At 43.5% G+C, this 25,310-nt stretch overlaps 2 protein-coding genes across 3 annotated transcripts; one reads left to right on the top strand and one right to left on the bottom strand.

Annotated features, from left to right (window-relative positions):
• The first annotated feature begins 4,230 nt into the window (after positions 1-4,230).
• On the top strand, positions 4,231-9,291 carry LOC118105819 (F-box only protein 40). Of its 2 annotated transcripts, none has more exons than XM_035153744.2 (4): positions 4,231-4,298; positions 4,651-4,683; positions 4,793-6,658; positions 8,488-9,291. In XM_035153744.2, the coding sequence occupies exons 2-4, from the start codon at positions 4,681-4,683 to the stop codon at positions 8,668-8,670; spliced, it is 2,052 nt and encodes a 683-aa protein (XP_035009635.2). In that variant the 5' UTR covers positions 4,231-4,298; positions 4,651-4,680; the 3' UTR covers positions 8,671-9,291. The 2 variants fall into 2 exon arrangements, with proteins under 2 accessions (XP_035009635.2, XP_035009636.2); XM_035153745.2 differs by having other exon boundaries at positions 4,279-4,314.
• A 122-nt stretch (positions 9,292-9,413) lies between these two features.
• ttc36 (tetratricopeptide repeat domain 36) lies at positions 9,414-17,743 on the bottom strand. Its single transcript, XM_035153752.2, has 4 exons — positions 17,596-17,743; positions 11,269-11,385; positions 10,880-11,068; positions 9,414-9,761 (listed from the first exon to the last, which is right to left on the bottom strand). Exons 1-4 carry the CDS (start codon positions 17,621-17,623, stop codon positions 9,481-9,483), a joined length of 615 nt encoding a protein of 204 aa, XP_035009643.1. The 5' UTR covers positions 17,624-17,743; the 3' UTR covers positions 9,414-9,480.
• Positions 17,744-25,310: the final 7,567 nt, after the last annotated feature.

Raw genomic sequence — 25,310 nt, 5'->3', positions numbered from 1 at the left:
ATAAACACAATGCCAGCACACTTCCCAGGCTCTTCCGCTGTAGTGCATGTTGTCCCTGTGGTTTGGGTTCATCAACACCGTGTATTCAGGAGGTTTTCAGACACCTTCAGGTTTTTCTTATCATGTAACCTTCTGCTAAATTGGTCTCAGGTAATTTTTTCTCACCAATCTAAACTCGTTACCCCACGAAATACTGAATTTGGGACATTTTTTTGCAATTAACATTTAAAAACAGCATCAACACAAGGATTCAGACTTCCGGCTGCGACACTTGAACTTCAGCTCAGGTGTCTCCCATCATCCTCCGAGAATGTTTCCACCCGTTGATTGGAGTCAACATGTGGCGAATGTAATTGATCGCACATGATTAGGAAAAGCCACACACGCGTCGTCTCCATAAGGTTGAGCAGCCGACGCTGTAACGATGCCTTTAAATGGAACTCGTGAGCTCTCAGTCACGACGTGGCGCTCGCAGTTCAAGTGAAGAAGTGGTGAGAACTCCGCTGCTGGGCAACGACAAACGTGGACGCTAATATTAACATCACTGTCGGCGTCAAGAAGCCACAGAGGCTGTTATGCAAGCTATCAGACAGGTCACGTAGCCTAATGTGGGAAATCCTAATGCATCGTGGCAGTGGGACAAAGACGAGGCTGTTGTGAATATCAACATTTCTCCTCGGGATAGAAATACTAAAGAAAAAGATAAGATTAGATAAGATAGTCCTTTATTTATCCCACAATAACATTTTTTTTTTTACAGTGATACGGCTGCAAAAAGGGAAACAGTGAAATACACGCTCAGTAAAGATAAAGGTAATGAATAAGTAAAGAAATACAATATAAACACAAGGACCAATAAAAGATAGAAGAGAGTAGAATGTGGACAAAATATAAAAAGTGAAATAGTTTTGCAACGTGTCCAACTCACTCTCGGTTGTTTTCATACGCAATATATCTCCAGGTTACATGAGCAATTCATGCTGTGGGGGGGGTTTTGTGCAATCGGTCCAATATGTGAGTCGACAACACAACCACAGTTTACTCATGAGCTTTAAACTTGGATTTATTGTGTTGTCTTGGCAATTTACACCTAATGTTGCTTTTAAAGTCATTTCTTCCCCTATTATTGTTCATTTATATTATTTATCTCTGTGCTGGGAAATGTCGTTCAAATGTGCACTTGTCTGTTTGAAGTTTAAGTTTGAACCATTGCACGTGTATCACATTGAAATTGTACAGATAGAAAAACTCTACATCACTCAAATTCCTCTATATTTTCATACCAGCCAACAAAAACTAACTTTTTCTTAACATTTCAGCAAACAAGGACAGATAAGATGAGATAAGATAGCTTCACTGAAGGCAGCATATGTTTTGGCAGGTATATTGAAAAACAAGATGGAAATCTGAGATACGCCTTGAAGAGGAACTGCAGTAAAAGGCGACGTTTTGAAGAAGAGGGTGAGATTTACAGGAAATCTTCATCGATTTGTTGGTGGAGATGTGAAAACCTTCCAAACACAGTCAGACCTCAAACCAGTGATGCTTTTCATCCGTCCTGCTCGGCGCAGACAGCTTTTTGAATTCCTTGAATATTAATCAAGTCTGACTCTTTTCTCTGCCGTCTGATGCTGTCCACTCACATTTCAGAGCACTGAATCAGATTTAAATGGAATGTAGTTTGCATGAATAACTAACCCGTAGCCTCGGAATTGTTCAAATCCACAGCAACAGAAACTGGACAAGCTGTAATTATTCCCTCTCTCTCAGCTGCCAGGTTGCATAAGGGATCAAGGTTTTCTGTTCAAATGAGACTTATTCAATGAGACTAACACGTTCTGCTAAACATCTTTGCAATATTTTAGGTACAACTTGAAAAGGGGTCTTTCTTTTTGCTGCCGGGTGGATTTTGTTAGCTTTGGGCAGAGTTGGGCTAATAATTAGGTTCTCGTAGATGACAACTAAATAAATAAATCTGCAGGTCTGTTTGTAAAAGCTCCTTCTTTTATCAGGTCACATTGTTGTGGAGTCTCTTTTTCTTTGGTAAATCTGATTTATTCTTATTTAATGATGTGAAATTACATTGAAAAGTTATTGGATGTCCTAAATGACCCAATCTTAAGTTTTTAGAACTTTCTTACTCCTTCCATGTCCTTCTAGGGTTGTTACTTCCTGCTCCCACATGCGCTACTTCCTGTTTCCATCCATCATACCTGACTTGGTTTATGAGGCTTTATCACCCCCAGAGTAAAGTAAATGAGTAAATAATGGTGTGAATATTAACGTAAAATGAAAGAAAATGAGTGATGATGTAAAATATGATCAGGGAGGTTATGTTTTCACCCCCTGTCTGTTGGTTTGTCCGTCAGTTACCAGGATTCCACCAAAAACCGAACAGATTACCACAGAACTTGGTGGAGGAAGTGGTGTGAGACGTTTTTGTTGATTCCTCAGAGAATAATCAAATCAAATGATCCCGAAGAAAACAATCAGCCATGTTCAGAGGACTGGTATTTCTGAGTGTGCGTAATTTAGGAAAACAGATCTAGAGAATGAACATGTGGTTTCACAAGGGGAAAACTTTTGGGCCTTAATGGAGATATGAACTGTACCTGGTGTAATTCTAATCTTTCTTTAGATGTGTGTAAAGCCTGTTGTTCCAAACCTGCTGAACTGCTCCTCTAACATTTATGTGGCAGATGAACTTGTTAAACTCTGAACAATTTATCAGGATCACAGATATTATTGTGCTGAAATGTCTCTGAAATCATTAGTCTGAGACATTTCAGTCATTACATTGATAAAGTTTCAACTTTTATCGAAGGTGATCTCAGTAAATTCCGCAGCAATTACACAGAACAGAGGGTTTTTCTTTGACTCCGGCTTCAAAGCACTTTCGAATCTGTGTCTGAGTAACAACCCGACGGTAGATGTGCTGCTGTTGTGTAGCAACAAGACTCTGGAATATGAAGTATTATAGAATATTTCCTCTCTGTGTCTCTGTGTCTCTCTCCTGATGAAATGTATGCTGATTGCAGGGCCTATGGAGAGCGGAGCAGCTGCCTCTGATAAGCTGCTCACTGAAATCTGTGCCAGGTGGAAAAAAAAACAGAGAGTAGCTGTACTGCAGACTTCCAGCTGCTGATTGTGGATGAAGTGATGAAGGGAAATAAAGAGTCAGGAGCAGTTTGTGGGGGGACAGAGGAGAAGGTGCTCCTGTCAGCCTTCATGTGAACGAGTGGTAATAGTTAAAGCTACGTGGGATCAATGCCTTTGTGTTCTGTAGTGTTTCTGTGAATGAATAAAAGCGGTGTTTGTAGTTAATCAGTGTCGGAGTCGATGTGAGCAATGAAACCAGAGCAGCAGGGATTCGTGCTGCGACACCTGTGAATGATGATTTCATTACAAGAGGCAGATATTTGGGTCCAATCCATCAAAGGCGGTGAAAACTCATCAATTACTGTGTTTAACAAAATCATCATATTTTTCTTATAAAAATGCACGTGGCTCCTTTAACTGTCTCAATATTCAGCTCAGATATGATTCGTTAAAGCCAACATTTCTCTAAGCAAACTGAAAAACACTTTTTTACTTTAATCTCACCCTGAACCACCCGGGAGACTTTGACTTTGACTAATCCATGATTTTCTCTGAGAGGCACCGACAGCTGCTGGAGAAACGTGAGTTTTTGATAAGTGTGTGACTGACATCTAGTGGAGGACACCCATCAAGACCAATAAATAGTAATAACACTGTATATGTAAGTGCAAATATATGATTCAGTATTTCATTATGTGTGTGTGTGTGTACTGTGCGTTATATTTGATTACAGAAATAATCAAAGAAGTAATAATGACTAATTTCATACCTTTAAAAACAAGTTTCAGAGATATCTGTTTAAAAAAGTGCTTTTATTTTGGTTAATAACTTATTAATGAATTACTATTATTATCAATTAGTTGTATACTTCTTTGTTCCGTTAACAAACAACTTGACTGCAGGAGAATAGGCTATAAAAGTGTCGTGTGTGTAAAGACAACGTGTGTGATGCTTTCAAACACACGGTAGTTAAACCATTGAGACCTAAATTACCTGCTATTACCAGCGGCCTCTCGCAGTGGAGACGTGTCGGAGGCTGTAACTTGACCTTGCTGCTTAATGGCTGTGTGACAATGGTGTCCCGTCCCACTGGCCTGTCTGTCCCCGCTGGTGCGTCTATTTATAATGTCCAGACACGGGTGCAGAGGTTATAAAGAGGTGAGGCCGAATGCGAGGTGACAAGCACCGAGGAACAAAGGGTGAGAAATTTGAACGGTATTGTTCCTGTTGTTGATTTTATTCAGTCGAATTTAAAAGTTATTTCAGTGAGTTGGACATGTTATCCTCGTTGTTCTTTAAAAATGTGTGTTTATGTTCTTAATTGAGTGTTTAAATGTATATTTGATTAATATTATATTGATATCAAACCATGCACTGAGTGAACTCTGCAGGCAAAAACTTATAATATTCTTTATCCCCTTTGTTTTTAAATGAATCTGACACATATATTTAGAATATACTTCATGGAGGAAGCTTTTCAGTACTTTTACAGTATATCTCAAGTATTTAAGTTTTAATCTAACCATGTTTGTTCTGTGAAACTCTTCTCAGATCATCATAGTTGTCTGTTGATAAACTACAATGGTAAGTGCTTTTGTTTTCAATGTGTACCACAGTATATAATAGAGATTGTCTCTGTACTTGTAGTTTTATGACAGATTATGGAAAAGTGTCTTATTTCTTTTCTGTGAAGGTGAAGAGCAAAACGATGCCAGTGGGGCGTCATGAACATTGTGACCAATGCTACAGTGTCCACTGCCGAGCCCCGGACCAGATCTCCGTCTCCTGCATGGTCATCGAGTGTCGTAAAAACTGCGGCGCCATCCTGCACAAGTGCAAGCAAGAGGAGCATCAGCTCCTCTGTCCCAATGAGACCGTCCCCTGCCTCAATGCCCACTATGGCTGCTCGCTCACCATGCTGCGCCACAGGCTGGCCGAGCACCTGGAGGTCTGTCCTGCCAGCGTGGTGTGCTGCTCCCAGGAGTGGAGCCGCTGGCCTCTCTCTGAAACTGACCTGACCTGCAGGAATCTCTCAGAAGACCTTGAACCTGAGCCGCACCTGGATGTCGCTGTGGCTCTGAGGGACCAGGAGCTGCTGTTTCGATCCATAAAAATGAAGAATGTTTTTCCTGAGCTGATGATGGAGGACCTCCAGGATGCTATGTCTGGGGTCAACTGCCCTGCAGAGGAGGCAGCCTGTTCTTCAGATCATGGCAAATTTACAGAGAGTAGCTGCACAAGGATGGAGGTGGAAGAACTCGGTCAAGGGGAGAGGGCTCTGCCAAAGAGCAGAGACATAGATAATATTCACAACTATGGCTCCTGGGAGAAAATATTCACAAAGGAGATGGGAGGATGCGAGGAAACTGTCAAAAACCTCAACAAGAAGGAAGGAAAAGAAAGGGAGCAGCGAGAATCATCAAACTGTCAGGGAGCGGCGAGAAACTCACACCTGAACCAGGAGAACGCTGCTGTTGCTGCTTCGAGCAGTGATGGTACAACTGGCCTCGCGCCGTGGCAAGACGGGGTCCTGGAGAGGTTAGGCAGAGAAGTCGACGTGGCAGAATATAACATGTATCTGCGGCACAACGGGGCGATGCTGATTAACTTCGGCCAACTTGCAGCTTGCACTCCGAGAGAAAAGGATTTTGTTTATGGGAATCTTGAGCCCATCGAGGTCCAAACTATCCGCTCGTTCAAAGTTCCCACCAGCTTTCGAGCAAAGCGCATCCACACCAAGGACCCCATGCACAAAGCCAAGAACGTACACAGGAGTGTCGACACTGCGGATTTGGGCGTGCCGGTCGACGAGCTTCCGAAGTGCGACGAGATTAGCGCCACGCTCCTCTGCTCCCTGGAAAAGGAGCTGAGAGGACACATGATCTCAGAGAGTAAGGGGGTGGACGGCCTTTATGTGGACGTGGGAACACAAACATACAACTTCAGCTCCGCTCCATTCAAAGCGGATGCGTCCCTTGCAGATGTGGTGGCCGACAAACCTCGCGGCCTTTACATTCACGTCGAAGCCGAATCCGTCACAAGGAGACACAACAAAACAAACTCAGCCTTCACCTACATGTGTGGCCACTTCTTTCGCCGCGATGAATACTGCTCTCACTTCAGGAATGTGCACTCTGACATACAGGCCTCTCTCGGCGGCTGGCTACAGCAGCGCTGCCCCTTAGCATACCTCGGCTGCACGTTCGCCCAAACAAGGTTGCAGCCCGCAGGTCACCAGGCCGCAATTAAATTCTGCCAAGATGTCAGAGCCTTCGTGCTCCAGCCGCTCGTGGCCTCGTCCCTCTGCGAAGGCGGGAAAACCTTGAGCCCTTGGAGAAACGGTGCACGTAATCTGGATCCGCTGAGCAGGCTGCCCCTGGAGATCCTGCAGCACGTCGCCGGTTACCTCGACAGTTTCACATTATCCCAGCTGTCCCAGGCCTCGCAGCTGATGAGAGAGCTGTGCTCCACGCTGTTGCAGGGGAGAGGGATGGTCTCCCTCAAGTGGGAGAAGAAGACGTACTCCCACGGGGGAAGCGCCTGGAGATGCCGAAAGAAAGCAAGTATTTTTTTGTATAATCTGACACAACTCTTTTTCTAGTCCCTGAATTTTTCATACATATATTGCTTTACTTTCCTGAAAGAGCGTTTCCATTCCGGCTCATTTAGCGTTTTTGATCTCAACCTTGTGCTCAAAGACAAAGCAAACGCAGGCCTAACTTCTATATTGGTTTCCATTTAGTATCTGGCACCGTTGTGTTGACATTGTCATTGGGAAATTTCAGTCATCCATACAGCGTGACAGCTGCAGCATTGTAAACACTCTCCACGCTCTCAGCAGTCCCCTCCAAACATATTACACACTAAATCACAGACATGTTGGCAACAGTGATTGGGTCCCCACTGCAGCGGCCGCGGGAGATTTCACCAGGATGTTGTTTTCTTTGCTGACTTCAGTGTCAGAGACAGCAGAGCGAAGCATTTCTGGTCGCACACATTTTGTTCTACGGAATCAAATTCACCAAACAACACAGGAATCGCTTGAAAAGGGAAAGCGCCTAAAAAGGGTTAGGGTTACGTATTTTATTATTATTTTTATTATTTACTATTTATCTTTCCCAGACAGACCTGGCTGGGATATTTTAAATTGAATCTGCATCTGGATCCAGAGCTGAAAACTGAAAAAAAAATTATTAATTCTAACCAACCTGTGTGAAGTGGGAGGATTTTTATTGCCTTCGTTTAATCAGCGGATTATAGAAAGACGGGAGGAATTAAAACCACATATGTTTCCTCCTCATTAGTCCACTAAGCTGGACCTTGGCTCCTGTGGCTTAGACCACGGGTCCACAGGGACGCCCGGTGGTCTTGTGGTCTGAGCCTTGCGGATGCGCCTGCAGCTGCCTCCGAGTCTGGAGATGACCTAAATCATGTCAGGTTAGAGATTCCAAGTGATCCAGACTGACAACATGAGCTAAGACCATTTAAACTCATACTGCTGCTGCATGTGGCTTCATCTGAAACGTAAAAATATCTTTGAAAGTTGCAGGATTACTTGAGGTATGAGGAGTATGTCAACTTATTTTAATCGTTACTGCATAATGTAATGAAACATTTGGCGGTAATGTAGCTGGACGTTGGTGGCCAACCGCCAATAAACCGAAAGAAGAAGAGGAAGAAGAAGAAGAAGAATGAAGAGTTCATGAAGATTTGCATGAAACAATTGGATTGGATTGGATGAAATTAGCTGACGAACAGTTGTGCATAAACTTCAAAATGGCTTTAGACGGACTGAAAAACTTATTTTTCATATCCATTCCAAAGTTATGAACTCAAACCTAAACTCAGGTGCATCACCAACATGACCACACTTAAATAATTAATTTATCTTTTGCTCTTTGGCTAATTCTCCACAACTTTAGACGTTTTTCCAGATTGTCTGCAGATAAACAAATGAGCAACAGTGTGCCTCTCACATGGAGCCGATGAAAGATAAACACAGTATGAATGTGTAACTGTGTATTTTTACATTCACCATGTCGTGATCATGGGACAAAGAGCATGCTGATGAGATCAGGGAGGTGGAATGGCCCGAGGCGTCGCTGCCAGGAACCTCAGCTCCGCCATAACAAGTCAGATGTGTGATCGCTCATGGAAAGACAGGATTTATAAGAGTATGTGGGCGACAGCTGGGTATTTGCTCCTCGACGAAGGACATTATTTGTATAAATTTATGACGGGGTAAATATAGAAACAACACTGTGGTCTGACACTCTGTGATCCAGGTATTAAAAATACATCCATCCTCGTGGCCATTCAGCTGGACTGATTGCTGCCCTGACAGCAGCCTCCTACACCTACTTCAGATCTGTGTTTTTTGTTTCTCAGGTCTGGGAGTTCAGCTCTGGGTTTTCCTCTGTGGACAGATGGAGCTTCAGCAGCGCTCCCTCCATGTCAGACCACCTGAAGACCTGCTCCTTCTACCAGAGGGAGGAACGCACCGAGCCGGTGGTATTAGCCGGCCTGCGTGAGGTCAGAGAGAAGCACGGAGAAGTGAAGCAGCAGAGATAATGCTCACGGGCCCCTGGAGCTCAGTGGGCGGACGGCAGCACGAGAAATGCCAAGTGCAGAATCAGTCGGACGTCATATGTGTGCAGCTACAAAACTGCAAAATGGATGAAGCACCCACATATGTGGCTAGTGTATAGAAGCAGAGGAATTCAGAGGCCTGCAGACACATATATACACTGTATGTGTGAAGAATTTACTGTAGCATAAGCTGCATGTTACTTTTTTCATCCACATATAACTTTTCCTGCAAGAAGGACGGTAGATTTATTAAAGTTGTGCCTTTTATAGGTTTATTAAGATAATATAAAACACCAAATGGAAGTTTGACAGTTGTCCTTGTACTGTTTTATTCTCCTTTGTTGGCCGCACTGAGCAGAGACGTGTTGTTTGTTGCACTTTTTCTTTATTCTAGTGTTTTAAAGACGTGTTTACAAATTACAATTAAGGGCAATAGATGTTGTTGATCTGGTTTTTCAACATGACAAGACTGACATCTGCTGGATAAAAGCCGAAGTGCCTCGTCCCCGTGTGGCCATGAAACAAGTGTGAGTGCCGAACGTGATGTCACGTGTCCCATGTGTCATGTTTGATTAAATACAGCAGCTTTGCTTTGTGCTGAGACAACAACAACTTTGTGTTTAAATTAGACTCTTTGCTGATGTGTGTGTGTGTGTCGCTGGTTTTACACTGTAATAAATCTGACTGATTTATTTCACAGCAGCTCAGTGGAATAAAAAAGGATGTTAAAGCTAAAAAATGTTCTTTTATTAAGCAAAATAAAAACAAAAAGATGTACACGTGACAAATTGTCTACATTGACGCCTGCATCTCAGCAGCTTCTGGGTTTCGGAGCTGGTTGATGACCTCTGACAGCATTTTGTTGCACAGGGCCGCGTAGGGATTCAGAGCCACGGCCTGTTGTCGGGCAAATTCACTCCCGAGTGCAGCTGCCTCCTCAAAGTCTGCTCTGGCTGCGTCGTCCTGACGGGCTAATCTTCGCAGAAGGCCCCTCTGCACCAGGGCCTGGCAGCCGGTTCGTCTGGCGCCACCAACGCTCAGAGAGACGGCTCGGTCCAAGTCCTGCAGGGCGCCTGCGAGGAGACAGGAGAAAAGCTCTGTGAGGCACAAACATGCATCTGGAGAGTTGGTTCTTTCATTTGCAATGTTTTACAGGCTGCACCCCCTCTCCTGAAGGTGGTCGACTGCAATATTCCCCCAGAGTAAAGAGGCTGAATTCACTTTATATTACTTTGCCACCATGTGTTGGAAAGTACGTTGTGAAATAAAGAATATATGTAGTAATTATACTATTAAAACTGGATATAATCTAAAAACCTGATGTTTCTAATGTATCCAGAGAAGTACAACAGTCTCACGTGTAGTAGTAATCTGTGTACCTGTACTATTTTCAAGACATAAACACAGGCATAATACTATTCTGCTACTCGGTAAAACGGCAGCGATTCAGCCTGTGTGCAGATCATTTCCCATTTTTCTGCCTCTACACCTGCACTCAGGAGAGTTCATACCTCAGTCCCCTTGTGAAACCACATTTAAAGTCACTAGATCCACATGTGTATTTGCACACACTCATAAATATCAGTCCCCTGCCTGATGTTTCCAAATCCCTGAATTATTCTCTGAGAAATCACCACAAATGTAAAATCTCGCAATGTTAAAGAAAGAAATTCCAGAATCTACTAATTCACAAACACACAAATGCAGATTGACAACAAAACCTCCTTGGCAGAAGTAACAATTGTCACCAGGTTACTGACGAGTGGGAAACCAACACAACTTAAAGATTGAAGCTCTGCAGTTTTTAGAAACAGCCCGTGATGCGTGAGAGAAGATGTTGAGAATAGATGGTGTGATTGACACAGTGATCTCCCGGGAGTGAGAGTGTACAACCAACACAGCAACACAACATCCAAAGAGGTTCCACAACCCGAAGAAAAAACAATCATATGGGCTGTAACATAAGAATCAGCTGGGATGATGACATGTGTAACTTTTTATTAGACCTGTGCAAACGCCTTGTTATTCTCTGCAAACCTTATGTCTGTAGGAAACAAGAAGGACAACACAACTCGGGGCCTTCACAGTACCAGTGCATCAGAGAGACAAGGCTCTAATCTGGAGTCATGCTGGGCCTCTGCTATGTCTGCACATATGGAAAGAGCTGTTGTTGACTGTGATGCATGTGTACCTGCTGTGTTGCCCTGCAGCCTCAGGGCCTGGGCCCGGTTGTTGTAGGCCGAGGCTCGCCCCGGCAGGATCCGGATTGCCTGGCCGAGCAGTTGAAGTGCAGCCTGCAAATCCCCAGCCTCCGCCGCCGAGACGCCGCGCATCTCCAACTCTTTCACTTGCTCCAGCAACTCCGCGTCAAAGCCACTCTCTGGCAGGGCGAGATAAACAGGGTTGAAAACCACTCACACTCAATTGACAGCTACACCGAGGCAAAGGGAAACACAGAAATGTCACCCAGAACTCATCTTGGATTAAAATGTCTAGAAAATGGAATGCGTCTCAAATAAAAATTCAATATGCTATGAAATGATAAACACACAGAGCTGTGAGATGATATGAGAGGCTCACCGTCATCAATTAATTCCTGGTCCTGGTTGAGGACAGGGACGTCTCCGAAGGGGGCGGTGGGGTTGAAGATGGCCTGAAGAACAGCTCTGTCGTGTGCTGAGGCCATTTCACCAGCGTCTGTGAGGAAAGCAGAGAAAAGAGCAAACTCATGACACTGGAATTACAGCCGGGTGGAGAATTCTTCCTCCGTTTCCAGCAGCCAATCAAACTGGGGGGCGTAAGCAGAGGTGGACTTTGCAACATCTGTGTTTTGTTAAGTTGAAAACTTCAGGCCAGGCCGAGGGATGAGTGCACGCTGCTCTGCTGCTGTTAGAGCTGCACAGTGCACATGGGATTATTCTACCTGATGATTTCTGCTCGGTGCAAAGTGATAAAAGGTTTTTATTATGCTGCTCAAACCTCAGGAGATTCATATGACACTAAGAAATACAGTGCAGGAAGAAGTATTAACTTTTGAAGAAGTAGAGGAAGTAGTAAAGTTTTTAAAGGACAAGACCAATCTGATGTGGAAAGAGTCCCTGCAATATAAAATTCACTTAAAAATACTTTATTACAAGTAATATATAAAGTAAGTAAAAGCACAAAGACATCAACATGAATGTGTACTTTAAGTATCACATTTAAAAGTACATGTTGTATTATTTACTAAACTGACATACAAGTAGCGGAATGGAAACAATGCTTTGTCTCATTTCTTATTTGTTATTAATTTGATGTGTATTTAGGTGTATATCTTATATCATTATTATTATTATTATTATTATTATTAAGGAATTACTGTTCTTGTTAGATGTGCTGTTTTTTTATATATATATTTTTTATGGATTTTATTATTATAAATGCATTATAAAATTAAGGTAAAAGCAGCAGTGTAATTCTAACAGTACCTGTCTTGGTGTGTTACTCTCTTATGCCTCTTTGTCTGTCCCTGTCTGCTGCAATTCCCCATCTGCCCACCAGATGTCCTCAGACCCTCCTCCCATCGAGTCACCTGACTCACCTGTCTCCCATTGTCCAATCAGCTCACAGTATATTCACAGCAGCCATCTTCCCCACCTCTCTTTGTTTGATTGTTGAATCACTAGTCGTTCAACATGGTGTGAATTGTGTTTTCCTCATCCTGTCTCTGCCTGTCAGCATCAGCTCACACCACCTGCTCCAGTTATACTGTGAAGTAGTTTAATCCTACTGATGTATCACATACCTTTTACCATCTGCAGTATTTTCTGCGTATGTCCCTGCACACAACCCACACTGGTGTTTTCATTAATATTGAGTAAATAGATTAATTCTCAGGACATTCTGGGTGAAAACAAACTTCATTTAGTGGTGATGCATGACATCAATGTATCAGATGTCAATCACAATGTTTCCACGTTTTTAGCATCAATAACAAAATTAAACCAAACTTAGCAATAAAATGAACATCTGACAGTGAGATGAGAATTACCAAAAATTTAAGAAACCCCCATATTTTGACTGGTGCAGGACCCATTCACTAACATGGAGGAGGCAGGGGTTTTGACCTGTACTGCACTCAGCCACCAGGGTGTGATCGTGATGTTTTGGCTTCACTTTTGGGAAGCTGGCATGGTGTCCATCTTTATAAACAGTCTATGCTCTGGTGTTATTGAAATACATGTAAGCCTTTAACAGTAGTTATATACATAAACATTTAAAAGTTGGCTAAACATTTCACCTCTACAGATAAAACTCTTTTATTTTTGACAATTCGCAGTAAACCTATAAAACAAGTGTTTAGAGACAGTATTTTTTAGCAGGATTGGATAAAAACATAATTCATTTTTTTGTTCAGTCAACGTTTCCCTCTTTGCTTCCTCTGTGTGAGAACGTTGGATTCGCTTCATCTCTCGAGGCCTGAAAAAATTATTCAAATCAAACCATTTGAGGAGGGAAATAAAAACCCCTCTCTGGCTAAACTGCTCACGTCTCACGCTGCGATGAGGGACGCGCGCTTGGATTGATCGCAAACCAAAACAGTTTGGTAACACAGCGTGGTGGGGAAATCGTAGTGTTTCACTTCCACAGACGGGGAAGTTCTCTGGTGTAAACGGCCGTAGACACAGTTACTCTAGAGTGAAAACCATGTTTTGTTATGTTGGTTTTTATACAAGAGAAAAAATCTCTTCATTGCATCTCTAGATTCACGCTTGTACGTGTTTTCTTTTTTTATGCACATTTTAGATTTAACATATTTTGTTAATCCAGACCTGCTGTTGCTAAAATTAGTTGCATTAATTAGGAACACATTATGGTTTTAAGATGAGTATGTAAACAGGATTTGTTTGGTAGAGCTGGAACAAACATTAGTGATTGTATTGTCTCTGGGGTCTTTCCGTGTGGAGTTTGCATGTCTCCCCCATGTTTGCATTGTTGTTCTCTGCGTAACTCATCTTCCTCCTGTAATCCGAAAGCATGCAGATTGGGATTAGGTTCATTTGAGACTCTAAATCTCTATATGTTGGACCTACCTGGCTTCATGTCCAGATTGTACCCCACCCCTCGCCCAATGCATGCTGGGTTTTTGCTCCAGTCCCCCCACGACCCTCCAAGAATACACAGCATAGATAATCCAAAGACGGGGGGATGGCTGTGGAGGTAGAGCGGGTTGGCCACTAACCAGAAGGTCGGCTGTTTGATCCCCATCTCACCCCATTCCCCATTTTCCTCCATTCTGCGAGCCTGACAGCCGTGCATGATAAAGTGCTGCACACAGGTGCACTGTCTGAATGTGTGTGTGAATGGGTGAATGGCAAAACAATCATCAAGACTAGAAAAAGTGCCACATAAATACAGAGCACTTACAATAATGGACGGGGGGGATGGATGTTTCTGTAAATTTGAATTTTATCGTGTGTAACATCCCTGAATAATAAGAAGGAGAATCTATTCATCCACCAAATGGTTAAGTTACAGTGTTGAAATGAAGAGCGGTGTCTCTTCGGGGGTCTCCACAGCGAGAGGTGCCGCTGCTCGTATCAAACGGTAGATAACAGACGAGGGTAACAACAGATATCGCCGTGATGGGAACCTGATAGCGGCGCACACAGTAAGTGATGTGAATACAGAGTGGGTTTGATCGGGGGAAACGTGGAAACACTGTGGTTTACTGTCGCAGCGCTCGCTGCTATGAAAAGAAACTGTAAGAGGCACAGAAAGGAAAATGGTTCCAGTTTCACAGGCTTTTTTTTTTTTTTTTCTTCCCCCAGTTGTTTCCAATTATTGGCAGCGATGATCTGGAACAAGAGGGAGCTCAGGGTGGGGCAGGGTTTGGGAAAAGACCGAGGCCAATGTGATGCTGAAAGGGTCGTTGTTGTTGTTATAAACTGGGATTTCTGGTCTGTTTGGAGGATTTAAAAATGGAGGTTCATGGTTTTACCCCTGTCTGCTTAGTGGGTTTGTTTTCACCATCTTTAACATTGCAGGATTGGGCTTTTTTGGACATTTTGGATTGATTTCCATGGGAACCGTGGCACTGAATAGAGTGATTCTTCCACCGAGGCCCATCAGTCCTCTCAAGCTGCACCAACTCGCACAATACTCCTAGATATCAGTCCCTAAATATGCCTTTTTTAAAATCAAGATCCAAGATCTGTTGAAAAATGTTCCTGTATCTCAATGTTAAAGAAAATGTAAAAAATAATTCCTGTGCAAAATGTTCCCTGATCCATATCACATCCTTCCACCAAGTAAATCCGTTTCCTTGTTTTTGTGTAATCCTGCTAAAAAAACAAGCAAACAGAGGTGAAAACATAACCTCCTTGGTGGAGTTAATGGTTCATGGATCTTATTTAGGGGGAGCTTTTATTTCTCTGCCACTAGAAACCCATCTAAACACAATGTGTAGCTGAGATGATGTGGATTCATTTGGTATTCTGGTATTATCCCAGTCGTTTACAGATGTTTTCATTCAGTTCCTATTTAGTTCAAGTTCCTGGTTTAGTATTTTTATTCGACATCGTGTAAGTTTAAAGTTATAAGGTCTAAGCAATTAAAAAAAATGAAGGCATGCAGGTATTAATTAGACACTTAACACCTTCTCCGCTTTAACTAGTGGCCGCTGACAGAGATCTTATCGTAGTGTTAGCGTGACGCCGTCATGTGCTGACAATGCAGACACTTTTCCCGAAGAGAGGTAAAAGATTTATTCAGCGTAAGATGTGAGGCAAAGGGAAAGTCTTTTGAAGCGGGAGTCAGGCAGCGGTCCGTCTGAAGTCAGAGATCCCTCCGTGATAAAAGCTGCCGAACGCACAGAGGTGTACAGTGCGACTGGAGATTTCACAATGAAGCAAACTGATTAGAAGGAAGTCAAAGAAGTCTCCCCCAAATAAAACGGCTAATGAGGTGGCAATGTCACACTGTAACAGGGAAATGTATATATATATATATATATTTTTTTTTTTAATGAGTTGCCGAAGATCCCAGAGCTTGAGGTGACGTCTTTACAGTGTTTGTTCACTCACAATATTGGAAAAGAGGCAGAAATATAACTATAAAGCAGTTATTATATTCACTAGTTAGGTTATTTGTTTATTTTTGGGGATTTAACTCTCCTTAACCCCTGGAGCCACTGCAATGCACATTCTGAAACTTTTACTTTGAAGGCGAGCAGTCTCCGTTTCCCTTTTTCCATTTCTGAATTTCCTTAAATTTTCATCATGCAAGTTGATACAAAGGAACGAGTCGTCCTGGTGTTGTGGTGAATTTCATCGACGCAACAGCACAAGCAAACGTTAACAGCGTTTACACATCGGCTATTGAACAGATCAGAACATCAACATTCATGTGCCGGTGTAAACGAAGGATAATAAAATCATCACAGACTCACATTTGAGAAAATACACACTGATTATTACAACTGCTTTCCGCTAATGAACCAAATGACTCATTTCAGCACGTTATTCCCTTTGTGATCAACACCCACCTCTTCCATTGTGTGTTGAATTTCATGGATGGTGAAATTGTAAAAATAGAAATTGCAGAATAAGTTCCCAGCTGTGGTGAGACAATTTCCTTCATCCGATTTAAGTGTTTTTAAAAATGCTCCACTTGTTTCACAGTTCACGTGAAGCCGACACTCGAGACTAATTTTGGAAGAAAATTATGAGCCGTAACAACAACTGCTGCAGGTTTTAAGCATCTAATTTCAACACCCCCCCCCCCTGCTGCAGCTCTCGATTCTGTGGCCGTCCTGACACTTAATTTAGCCGTGAGAAGGAAAAAATCTGATCTGGAAAAACCACACTGTCTAAGGTTTTAATTGCCTTTTTCTCAAAACCCCTCGCAGTAATTTATTTGCCTGAACGATAAAAAAGCCAAGAGGATTTAAAAAAAAAGCTTCTAGAGAAGTTTCCTCTCTTGCCACTTGAGAGAGCTCTTGCTGCTTTTATTTCCGCCTTCCCCCCCTACCCCCCCCACCCAGTCAGCACAGACGGTTTGATCCTGCTCAACTCCCATTTTCCACAGGGTAATAAGAGTTAAAGAGTGAGGGCTAGGCTATCATGTTCACGGTCACTCGAAAAAGCCGCCGACATTCTGCAGAAGCACAGCGTGTTCCCCCCACGGCTTCCCTCTATAGTGCAGAAAGTGGAGAGGCAATTGTGTGAGGATTATCAGTCTCCCATTACTGCAAATGTCACTGCATCAGCACCACTCAACCTGATTATGTCAATGGGGAAACACACCGGCCGTGTTTACCCGACACCCGGATGCCGAGAGCTGCGGAGGACGGCTGCTGCCGCCGCTGTGGGCCAGAAGGGAAATAAAGAGATAATCAAAAAAACACTGACCCTCAGTGGTGGTGTACCGTTGTAAAAAAAAACCTAATAACAACATAAAGCAATGAACACACCCTTTTGAATTTCCTCTAAGCAATTATAAAGACAATAGACAGATTAAATCTGACTGCAGCAGCGGAATATAAATAATGGAACAGTGTTAACTGAAGTGCAAATATTGAATGAGACAGCAGTATTACTTTTAGCTGTTTAGCGGGGGTGGGGGTGGGGGTGGGGGAGTGAACATTTCTCCACATAAAAGCTCCTCGTGGACTTTTGTCAACGCACCAGAGATGATTTCAAAGTTCCCCCTGCAGTACAAACGAGCAGAGGAACAGAAATGAATGAAATGTAAAAAATTGAACGTGATTATATTTAGTTTTTTTAAAGACACGGCCTTGGATGGTGGTGGTAATAACCCTGCGAGGCTTTAGCTCCGCTCCACTGCTGTCTGTGAATCTGACATCAAAGCTTGTGCTCCTAATCCCTCCGCCCCACAGAGGTAAACAGGGGCCCCGCGTGTCGATACCTGGTCCGCTGCGATGACAAAGGACCATCGCGTGCTGTGCGCGGGCGTCCTGAGCTGGATTAAAACAAAAGTAATCCGCTCTGTGGAGAAGGGGGGAGTAACTGCAGAGGTTCCAGAGGTTAAGCAAATAAACAATCTGCTCCCTTTTTCTCTTTTATGGGCCGAAATCTTCAGCGACCGGCTTCCCCTCTGGGATGAATACATACTACTTCCTGTCTGCCTCGCCCATAGACAAGTGGGGCGACTCGTAACAGTTCATCCTGATGGATTTGGATGGTTTGCCGCCCCATACTTCCATTGGTGCAGAGCACAAACCACTGAATTGCAATAGGAAGGCGTTGGATGCTCGCTGCAAGGTCACGTCCACCTCCTCTAGTTTTGCCCCCAAACAAAGTACTGAATATTAATGTTGTGACATTTCATGCATTTGTAAACCTGATTTACGGCGGGAATGTGGAAATGGCTTTGTTTGGCTTGTTGGTTAAGCAAAGACTGAATGTGGCGAAGCCGTCAGGCGCCACAAATGTCTCCCATGTGGTCGGATAAATCAACATAGATCTCAGTGCAGTTCTCTGGATGAGTCGAAGCTCTGCGTGCGACTGTAGTTTTATTACAGGAGCACAAATAATGCGATCGTGTTTTTATACTTATTGACAATATGACGGATCCCTGGTGGGATCGGCCGTGACGCATCCAAATTCCCGTCCCCACCAGAACAACCCTTTTGCTGATGTGTCCTCTTGTTGCCCACTAAAAGAAAATGAATGGGAGTCAAATCCCAGCTCTCTGCAGTTGGTATCATCCTTAAAAAATATCTGTCAGGTTTTTGTGAAAAATGGACGAAGCGAGTTAAGGAGTTGTGGCCTTTTACGCTTCATGATCGGCCCCCGTCTGCAATTTATTGGCTCGCTGTCATGAATTAATGGTGCAGTTTATCGTTGCTGAAAATGGTGGGATGCATCGATACGGATGGATGTTTACAGAGTTTGAAGGAAAAAGTCGTCGGGTTAGAGTCATTATGGTGGTTTTTTTACATGATGGTATTAACACTCGGGCGCCTGAATTAGGTTTCAGGATTGTATAACATCCTGGTTTATGGTACGTGACGTAATACCTTCTTGAACCATCCCTACACTCCCCCCCCCCCTCGGGCTGAACTGCATGAAATCTGGCACAGATGGATTTCGTATACGAGGCTCATGTTTGACTCTGACAACAGGAGCTCAGTGTACAAGCTTCACCTGGTTCTGTCTCGTCGTTTGCACTCGTTTCTTTAACAATCAAGAGTGATTCAATATCGGCCTGAAGAAATAGGCGTCGGGTGCATTTTCTACACTCAGGTAACGAAACGACCGTAAAAAACCAAGATGATACAGTGTGTGTGTGTGTGTGTGTGTGTCTGCCTCTGAGAATAACACAACAAACCCCACAATCATTCCCTCACTCTTCCACACTAACCAGCCGTGATTAATGCGATGATTGCATCAACTGAGGTGCTGAGGAGACACAAACTTAATGGAACCCAATTGTCATTTTTAGGATTTGGTGTCTCTGGACGTGCAAAGTGTAAATGTTTTCCCCCCAAAGAGTAATGTGGTGGACCGTGGCCGGAACTGTCGTAATGAACCGTGGATGATTTACGGTTCGCGGAGGAATTAAAGTGGAACCGGCTTCTTTGTTGCCACCTCAGAAAACGACACGCTGAAAGGTTTAGAACCGAACTAGTGAGGTGAGCCCGTCTTATAGATTTCCCCAGGCTAACGTACATTCTGGGGCCTGCTGCTGGGAATGTTTTGCAGATGTTGAGTGAGATTTGATTGTGGGTTTTGAGGGGATGGTGTGAATGTGTGTGTGAATGTGTGTGTGGTTGTATGTGTTGGGGGGTGCAACTCTGCTGTTTCTCACAATCAATCTAGTGTTACTGTACAATTAAAAGGTGCAATCAAATAACTGAGTGTAAGAGACCAACCCCAAGTGGAAGCTGCTGTCAACTCAAAATTACTGTCACTGACAAATGACGTTCAAATTCCTTATAGTTATATATGTGTGTGTGTGTGTGTGTGTATAATATATATATATATATGGTTTGAAGGAATATCATCCATCCCTTTTGAATAAATCTCTTTTATGCTCAATCCCTTCTGTCCACTCACTTCGTGCACGTCTCCTGAAATAACCCTAACCCTTATGGATATGGTTAAAATGAAGCAGTACCACCGGAAATCACAGGGGGGCAGCGACACGATCATATCGGACATAAGGAAGAAATTTCAATAAAAGTCAAACTTTTTAACTAGCTGCCATTTGCAACACCACTTTCTTAAGAGATACACAACCTCCTCCCACTGTCACGCTTGTTTTTGTCACAAAATCTCGACTCCGTGAAGCCCTCTAGTGGATGTATTGTCTACCAACCATGTCCACGGTGGACAAGAGAGCTCAAAGCATTGAACCACAGCCAGGTTCATCACTTTTTTTATTCCCTGGAAAAGATTGTCGTCATCATTTTCGCAATTTTCAGCATTTGTTGTGACTTTTTGCGGTGCGTTGAGCGCTCGGCCAACGTACACGTCAGCGTAAAGGATGCATGGACGTATATGGGTAGTTACTGCTTTTACTTTGTTGGTGAAGGCAGCATGAATCAGTTGTAGCTCTAGAAGCCAGTCCCTGTATCCGCTCTGATAAGTTTGGTTTACATAATATTCCCACTCACATTATTCTACACAAAATGAACAATTTAGTCTTTCGCTCTAAGTGCATAAGCTGTGGGAAACTTGAATTTTGCACAGATCGTTAAAAAACCAAAAGCTCGTGAAGTATTCATTTTACGTTCCGAGGCAAACAGCAGCTGTGTGTCAAAAAAAGACAAATGGCTGAGTCACGGAGCCTCGGCGCCGTCTGATCACAAGGACGACTTGTCAACACGATTGTGCAAACTCCTATAGTTCTGACTGCTTTTCTTTTGGTGCAACAATGCAGCACCTGCACACACATCACAGTGCTGCAGCCCCTGCTGCATGAAGAGGGACTGCAATGCTGAGGCATGACATTCAGCTCAAACTAACACTGGCCCCTTCTGATGAAGCCAAAATAGCTCAGAGGCAACTAAATAAAAGAGCCTCTAAAGTCGTCCACGGGGGAAAAGCGATGTGCCACCATTTGTTCCAGAAGTCTCTGCTCTGCTCGAATCATTGAGAAACGACAACACCCAGAGCGCCGGGCTTTGAGCCTGTGAGCAGCACTGAGGAGGGTTGAGCTGCTTCTCTCTTTGGCAACACTTTGCACTGTTTGAGTTGTGGAAATCGATCTCTGATGATGCACCTGGGTGTGGAACCTGCAGGGGATCATACAGTATATCATATTTAGAAGCAGCGTCTCGCAGAGGATTCTCATTACAATTTGTCCGTGATTGATGAACAAATAATGCACACGTTCCCTCTCACTCTCTAATTTGCCTCGCACAGATGCTTTATCTTTATTTCTCCGCCGTGCTGTAATGTTGTCAATATATTGTTATGTTGGATGATAATGTTTTTTTCTTGTATTGAGCAGTAAAATACCAGCCGCGTCCGATTTACGAGGCAAATGCAGTTTTGCCGTTGCATTTCTGTATATCTGTATAAAGCAGGTATTGTTCTCTTCCCACCTCAGTGACACACGTGCAGAAAGCCAGTCAGTTACTGCTCTGCTCATCTGACAGCTCTGTCTGGGTTTACGGTATAAGCACGAGTAAGACTCTCCCACTGCGCTCCCAGGACGAGCTGACGTTCTGGAGGGGTTTTGAGTTTCTCTTTGTCAGAACGAGTAACATTTGCAGCTGCAGAAATTTGACGCAAACACTGTTAAACACGTGAAGCTCAATTGTTTGAATTATAATTGCATCTTCTACCTGACAGATGGCATCAATAATCAGATGTACAATTAAACACAAGCCTATATTTACAGTGTGTGTGTGACATCATACCTGCACCATCTGCAAAAAGAAAAGAAAATCTAAAATGCAATTTCCTCCCTGGAAAGCACACATCCACCCACCGTCACATTTCTCATGCATTTTTTAGGCTCAACTGTTCTTATGCCAGGATGCACTTGAGGAGTCCTATCTGGTGTTTGTGAGAAACCATCTGCATGTCTTTAAAATCCTCTATTAGAAAGTTAAATGAGCACATGAATATCCCTGGAGATCGTTTACCTGCATTGGATAGAAAATAGGTTTTTTTTTTATGGTGGAGCAGACATTACAGTGCAGCCCCAAAGTAGAATGGATAGCCCTTGGTCCAAAGCTTATTTAACACTTGATGTCATGCGGCTACATCATTTGTGCAGGCGGGATAACTCATTTGGAAAATGAAAAGTCCCTCGGAGTGATGCGCGAGATCTAATCGGCCGCAATATTGTATGGTTTGCAGATTACTTCTTGTCGGCTGTTCAGCGGCTGCAGGAATGGCCGGTTAATGTGTCGGAGTGGATTGTCTGAGGGACCAAGTACGCTTGTATAAGAGTCTGAGGTTTGTTTTGCATAGAGAAACGTTTCATTACGTGGAGGATATCATTCGTCTTATTTGTGGAAGTGACAAAATACAAAATACAGGAGAGGTGGGAGCCGTGAAGCAGATGCTATTCACACTGGATATGATGCAGAACCCCAACAAGCATGTCTGTTGATGCAGTTATGCATATTGACCAAAGGATGGAGCCCAAAGACAGAGCTTTCCAGTCGCGCTGCAGGTCACTTCAAGGGATCCAGTCTGTGAGGTTCACGCATGGAGACTGAATAAAACATGATGCTTCTCTCTTCTGCCTTCAGCAACACAACAACATCAAGACTTCACTTCGTCGCTGTCTCTCGCGAAAGTTGCATTTTAATTTTTTAACTATTCAACAATGTCAAGGGCTTATTACTCAGAGCAAGGTCTCGGGTTTTGTTGTGGTAATTCAGAGCTCTGAGGCGCTTTCCATTAATATAGGTCAACAAGGTATTATTAGAAACAACAAGGAAGAAACATTTACTGCAAATTTACTGGTTTTCGTTCTTTGGTGACTCGTCTCGTTTGTGTCTGGAGGCTCAGCAGCGTTTGCATCTGGCTCAGATCTTTCTGGAGCCGGCCGCCCACTCACGGCTCCCATGTAAATACAGTCTGTTTGTTATGAGCTGTAGTTCCAGCGAAAAGGTCGGAGGCACCGACCTTGGTCCGGCTCTTATCCACAGAGCGGCTTCGACGTCCCACACCAGTAATCTCACTGGGCCGAGCGGCTCATAGACAGAACCTGCGAGACAAAGCCACTGATTTCATGAACTTTGCTGATGGTTTTTGGTTTAACTGTGATGTCACTACTGATCCATACGTATGGAGCAGGGGGGCCAGCAGTGTGGTCAGTCCACAGCAAGTCGTTTGTCCTGCTTAATCTAATGTTATCTGACAAATGTCCTCACAAAAGACTGTTTGCTGAATTGGCCTTCTACGTTTTTTCCTGACCTTGTGGTTGTGTGAAGTTAATTGTTCGATCTGGACGACAAAGCAGCAACTATTTCTCTTTTGCTCAGCAGCAAAGCCTTAAAGTAAAGTCATGTTTAAATAGAATATCACTAGAGCGCATAACTTCTGGATCAACTGTCCCTTAATTGCAATCAAGCCACACTACTGTATATTTCACACACTCATAGATCTCAGTCCCTTAAATAATCATCGAGATCCATTAATTGTTCCCTGGGAAATGGATGAAAACATCAGAAATCACCTTCTCATGTCATGTTAAACATCCTGGCTCCGCCCGTCGATCCAGATCCACAGTTTAATGGGTTCTCTCCTGACAGCTGTAGTTAACATAATGATGTGTTCCCGATGATATAGAGAAAGTAGGAAGGTAGTATATGAAAAGAGGTTTGTGTGATTCGAGCGTCTTCCTGTGGAGATCAACCTTCACTCCGTGCATTGGAAAACAGACATGAAAAGATGGGGCCGGTTGTGTGAGGCATGTTCTTCTCCTTGGAGTCGATTGCTCTGCTGTGGTGGACGGTTGGATATCCTGTCTCCTACCAGTCCTCAACGGTGGTTTACTTTCAACCATAACCACACATTTTCCGCCTCCCTCAACCAAGCAGTGTTGCCTAACCATAATTCTTTGGCCTCCACCACGATCCTTTCCCGACATTAACCGAGTAATGTGGCGTCTTTGTTCTGCTGAATGAGACGCCCGATCAGCAGAATGCTGACGAGGCACTTTTTAAATGCATCGTTTAGCTGTTTATTTTATCAAATCGTTTTTATTTTAACGTTTTTTTGTAATCTGGTGCACGTGATGATAAGATTGGAAGATGCTCCCGTGGCTTTTCGAGGCTCATCGCACCTGGAGAGATACGATTTTGAAAAAGAAATCACTTTCCAATCTGCTTCTGAATTCAAACCAGAGTCCTTCCACTCACAGGTCTGCTTTTAAAGGTCAGAGAATCTCCGGGAGAAACGGCCATCTGCTTCACAGGTGTCGTGTGTGCTCTGTTTGTGGATGCAGGGGAAGAGAAAATATGACAGAGAGAAAGAGAAATACTCTGTCGAGTGCGAGGAAAAAGAAACACTGAGCTGAAAATCAGTGGAGCCTCGACTCGTGCACTTGTTGATAATGAGAAATCCCAGTTTTCCACCCGGCACAGACATTTCTGATTTGAATTTGCTTCACTGTTTATGTATCAAGCAATCACACTGTATGTTGTGACTAACTGTGGAGCAGATGGTTCCTCCTAGCAACAGAAATTAATCTTAGGACAAATGTTATACGAGATATAACGGAGAGAATCATGATATTTCAGATTTTCATGATGCTTTTTCTTCAACTTGTTGTCTTTTTATTTTTTTAATCTATAATTAAAGCCAGTGTTTGTGCAGCAGACCTGATTCAAATTCAGTTTCCAGTATTGAAAATCCATCATGACACACTCACAGTCTTCTCTCTACTTCCGAGAATTTATGTAGAGTATTTTTTCGAGGAAAGAAAGGGAACTATTACTCTCCTGGTGAAGTTACATCACTGGCACCAGTGAGAACAAGCACCAGACTTTTCATAAAGACGGGTGACGTGTCTCCACTTCCCTCCACTTTCCAGAAATGAAGCCAAAATAATGCCGATGACGTCGTCTGGAGCCAAAGTCTGCGTATAGTAGCGCTCGGGGGGGTTGGGGCGTGGTATTGACCAATCACGAGTCAGTCTCAGCTGTCAATCATGATGATTCATCCAATTTTATAGCATCAAATAACTAATTACAGCAGCACTTCCTGGAAAGAATGGATCGCCTGAACAAACAGCAGTGACCGAAACCATCTTTGGGAAAATGGTATTAAATGGGGCAGCTGTGGCTCAGGGGCTAGAGTGGTCATCCTCTGACCAGAAGGTCGGCGGTTTGATCCCTGTCTCTGCCGAAGTGTCCTTGGGCATTGGTGAATAAGTGGTCATCGAGACTGGGAAAGTGCTGTGTATTTTGACTTTATTTAGTTTGGCCTGTGTCCCATCTGCTAACATGGAGGGGTCTGGGCTTATGAGCTGTGCTGCAGACAGCCACCAGGGGGAGATGGAGACACTTGAGGAGGAGGAGGATCATGTTTGAGGGAGCCATCTTTATACACAGTCTGTGACGTCCACATGTGTTTGGCTGGATGCACATGACATGAGGCACTAGCATCACACACAGCCACACGGGCGACAGAGTGCACGAAGATAAAAAT

Source organism: Hippoglossus stenolepis, chromosome 4, assembly GCF_022539355.2.
Source record: "Hippoglossus stenolepis isolate QCI-W04-F060 chromosome 4, HSTE1.2, whole genome shotgun sequence".
Classification (NCBI taxonomy): Eukaryota; Metazoa; Chordata; class Actinopteri; order Pleuronectiformes; family Pleuronectidae; genus Hippoglossus; species Hippoglossus stenolepis.
This window is presented reverse-complemented; position numbering and strand designations above follow the sequence as displayed.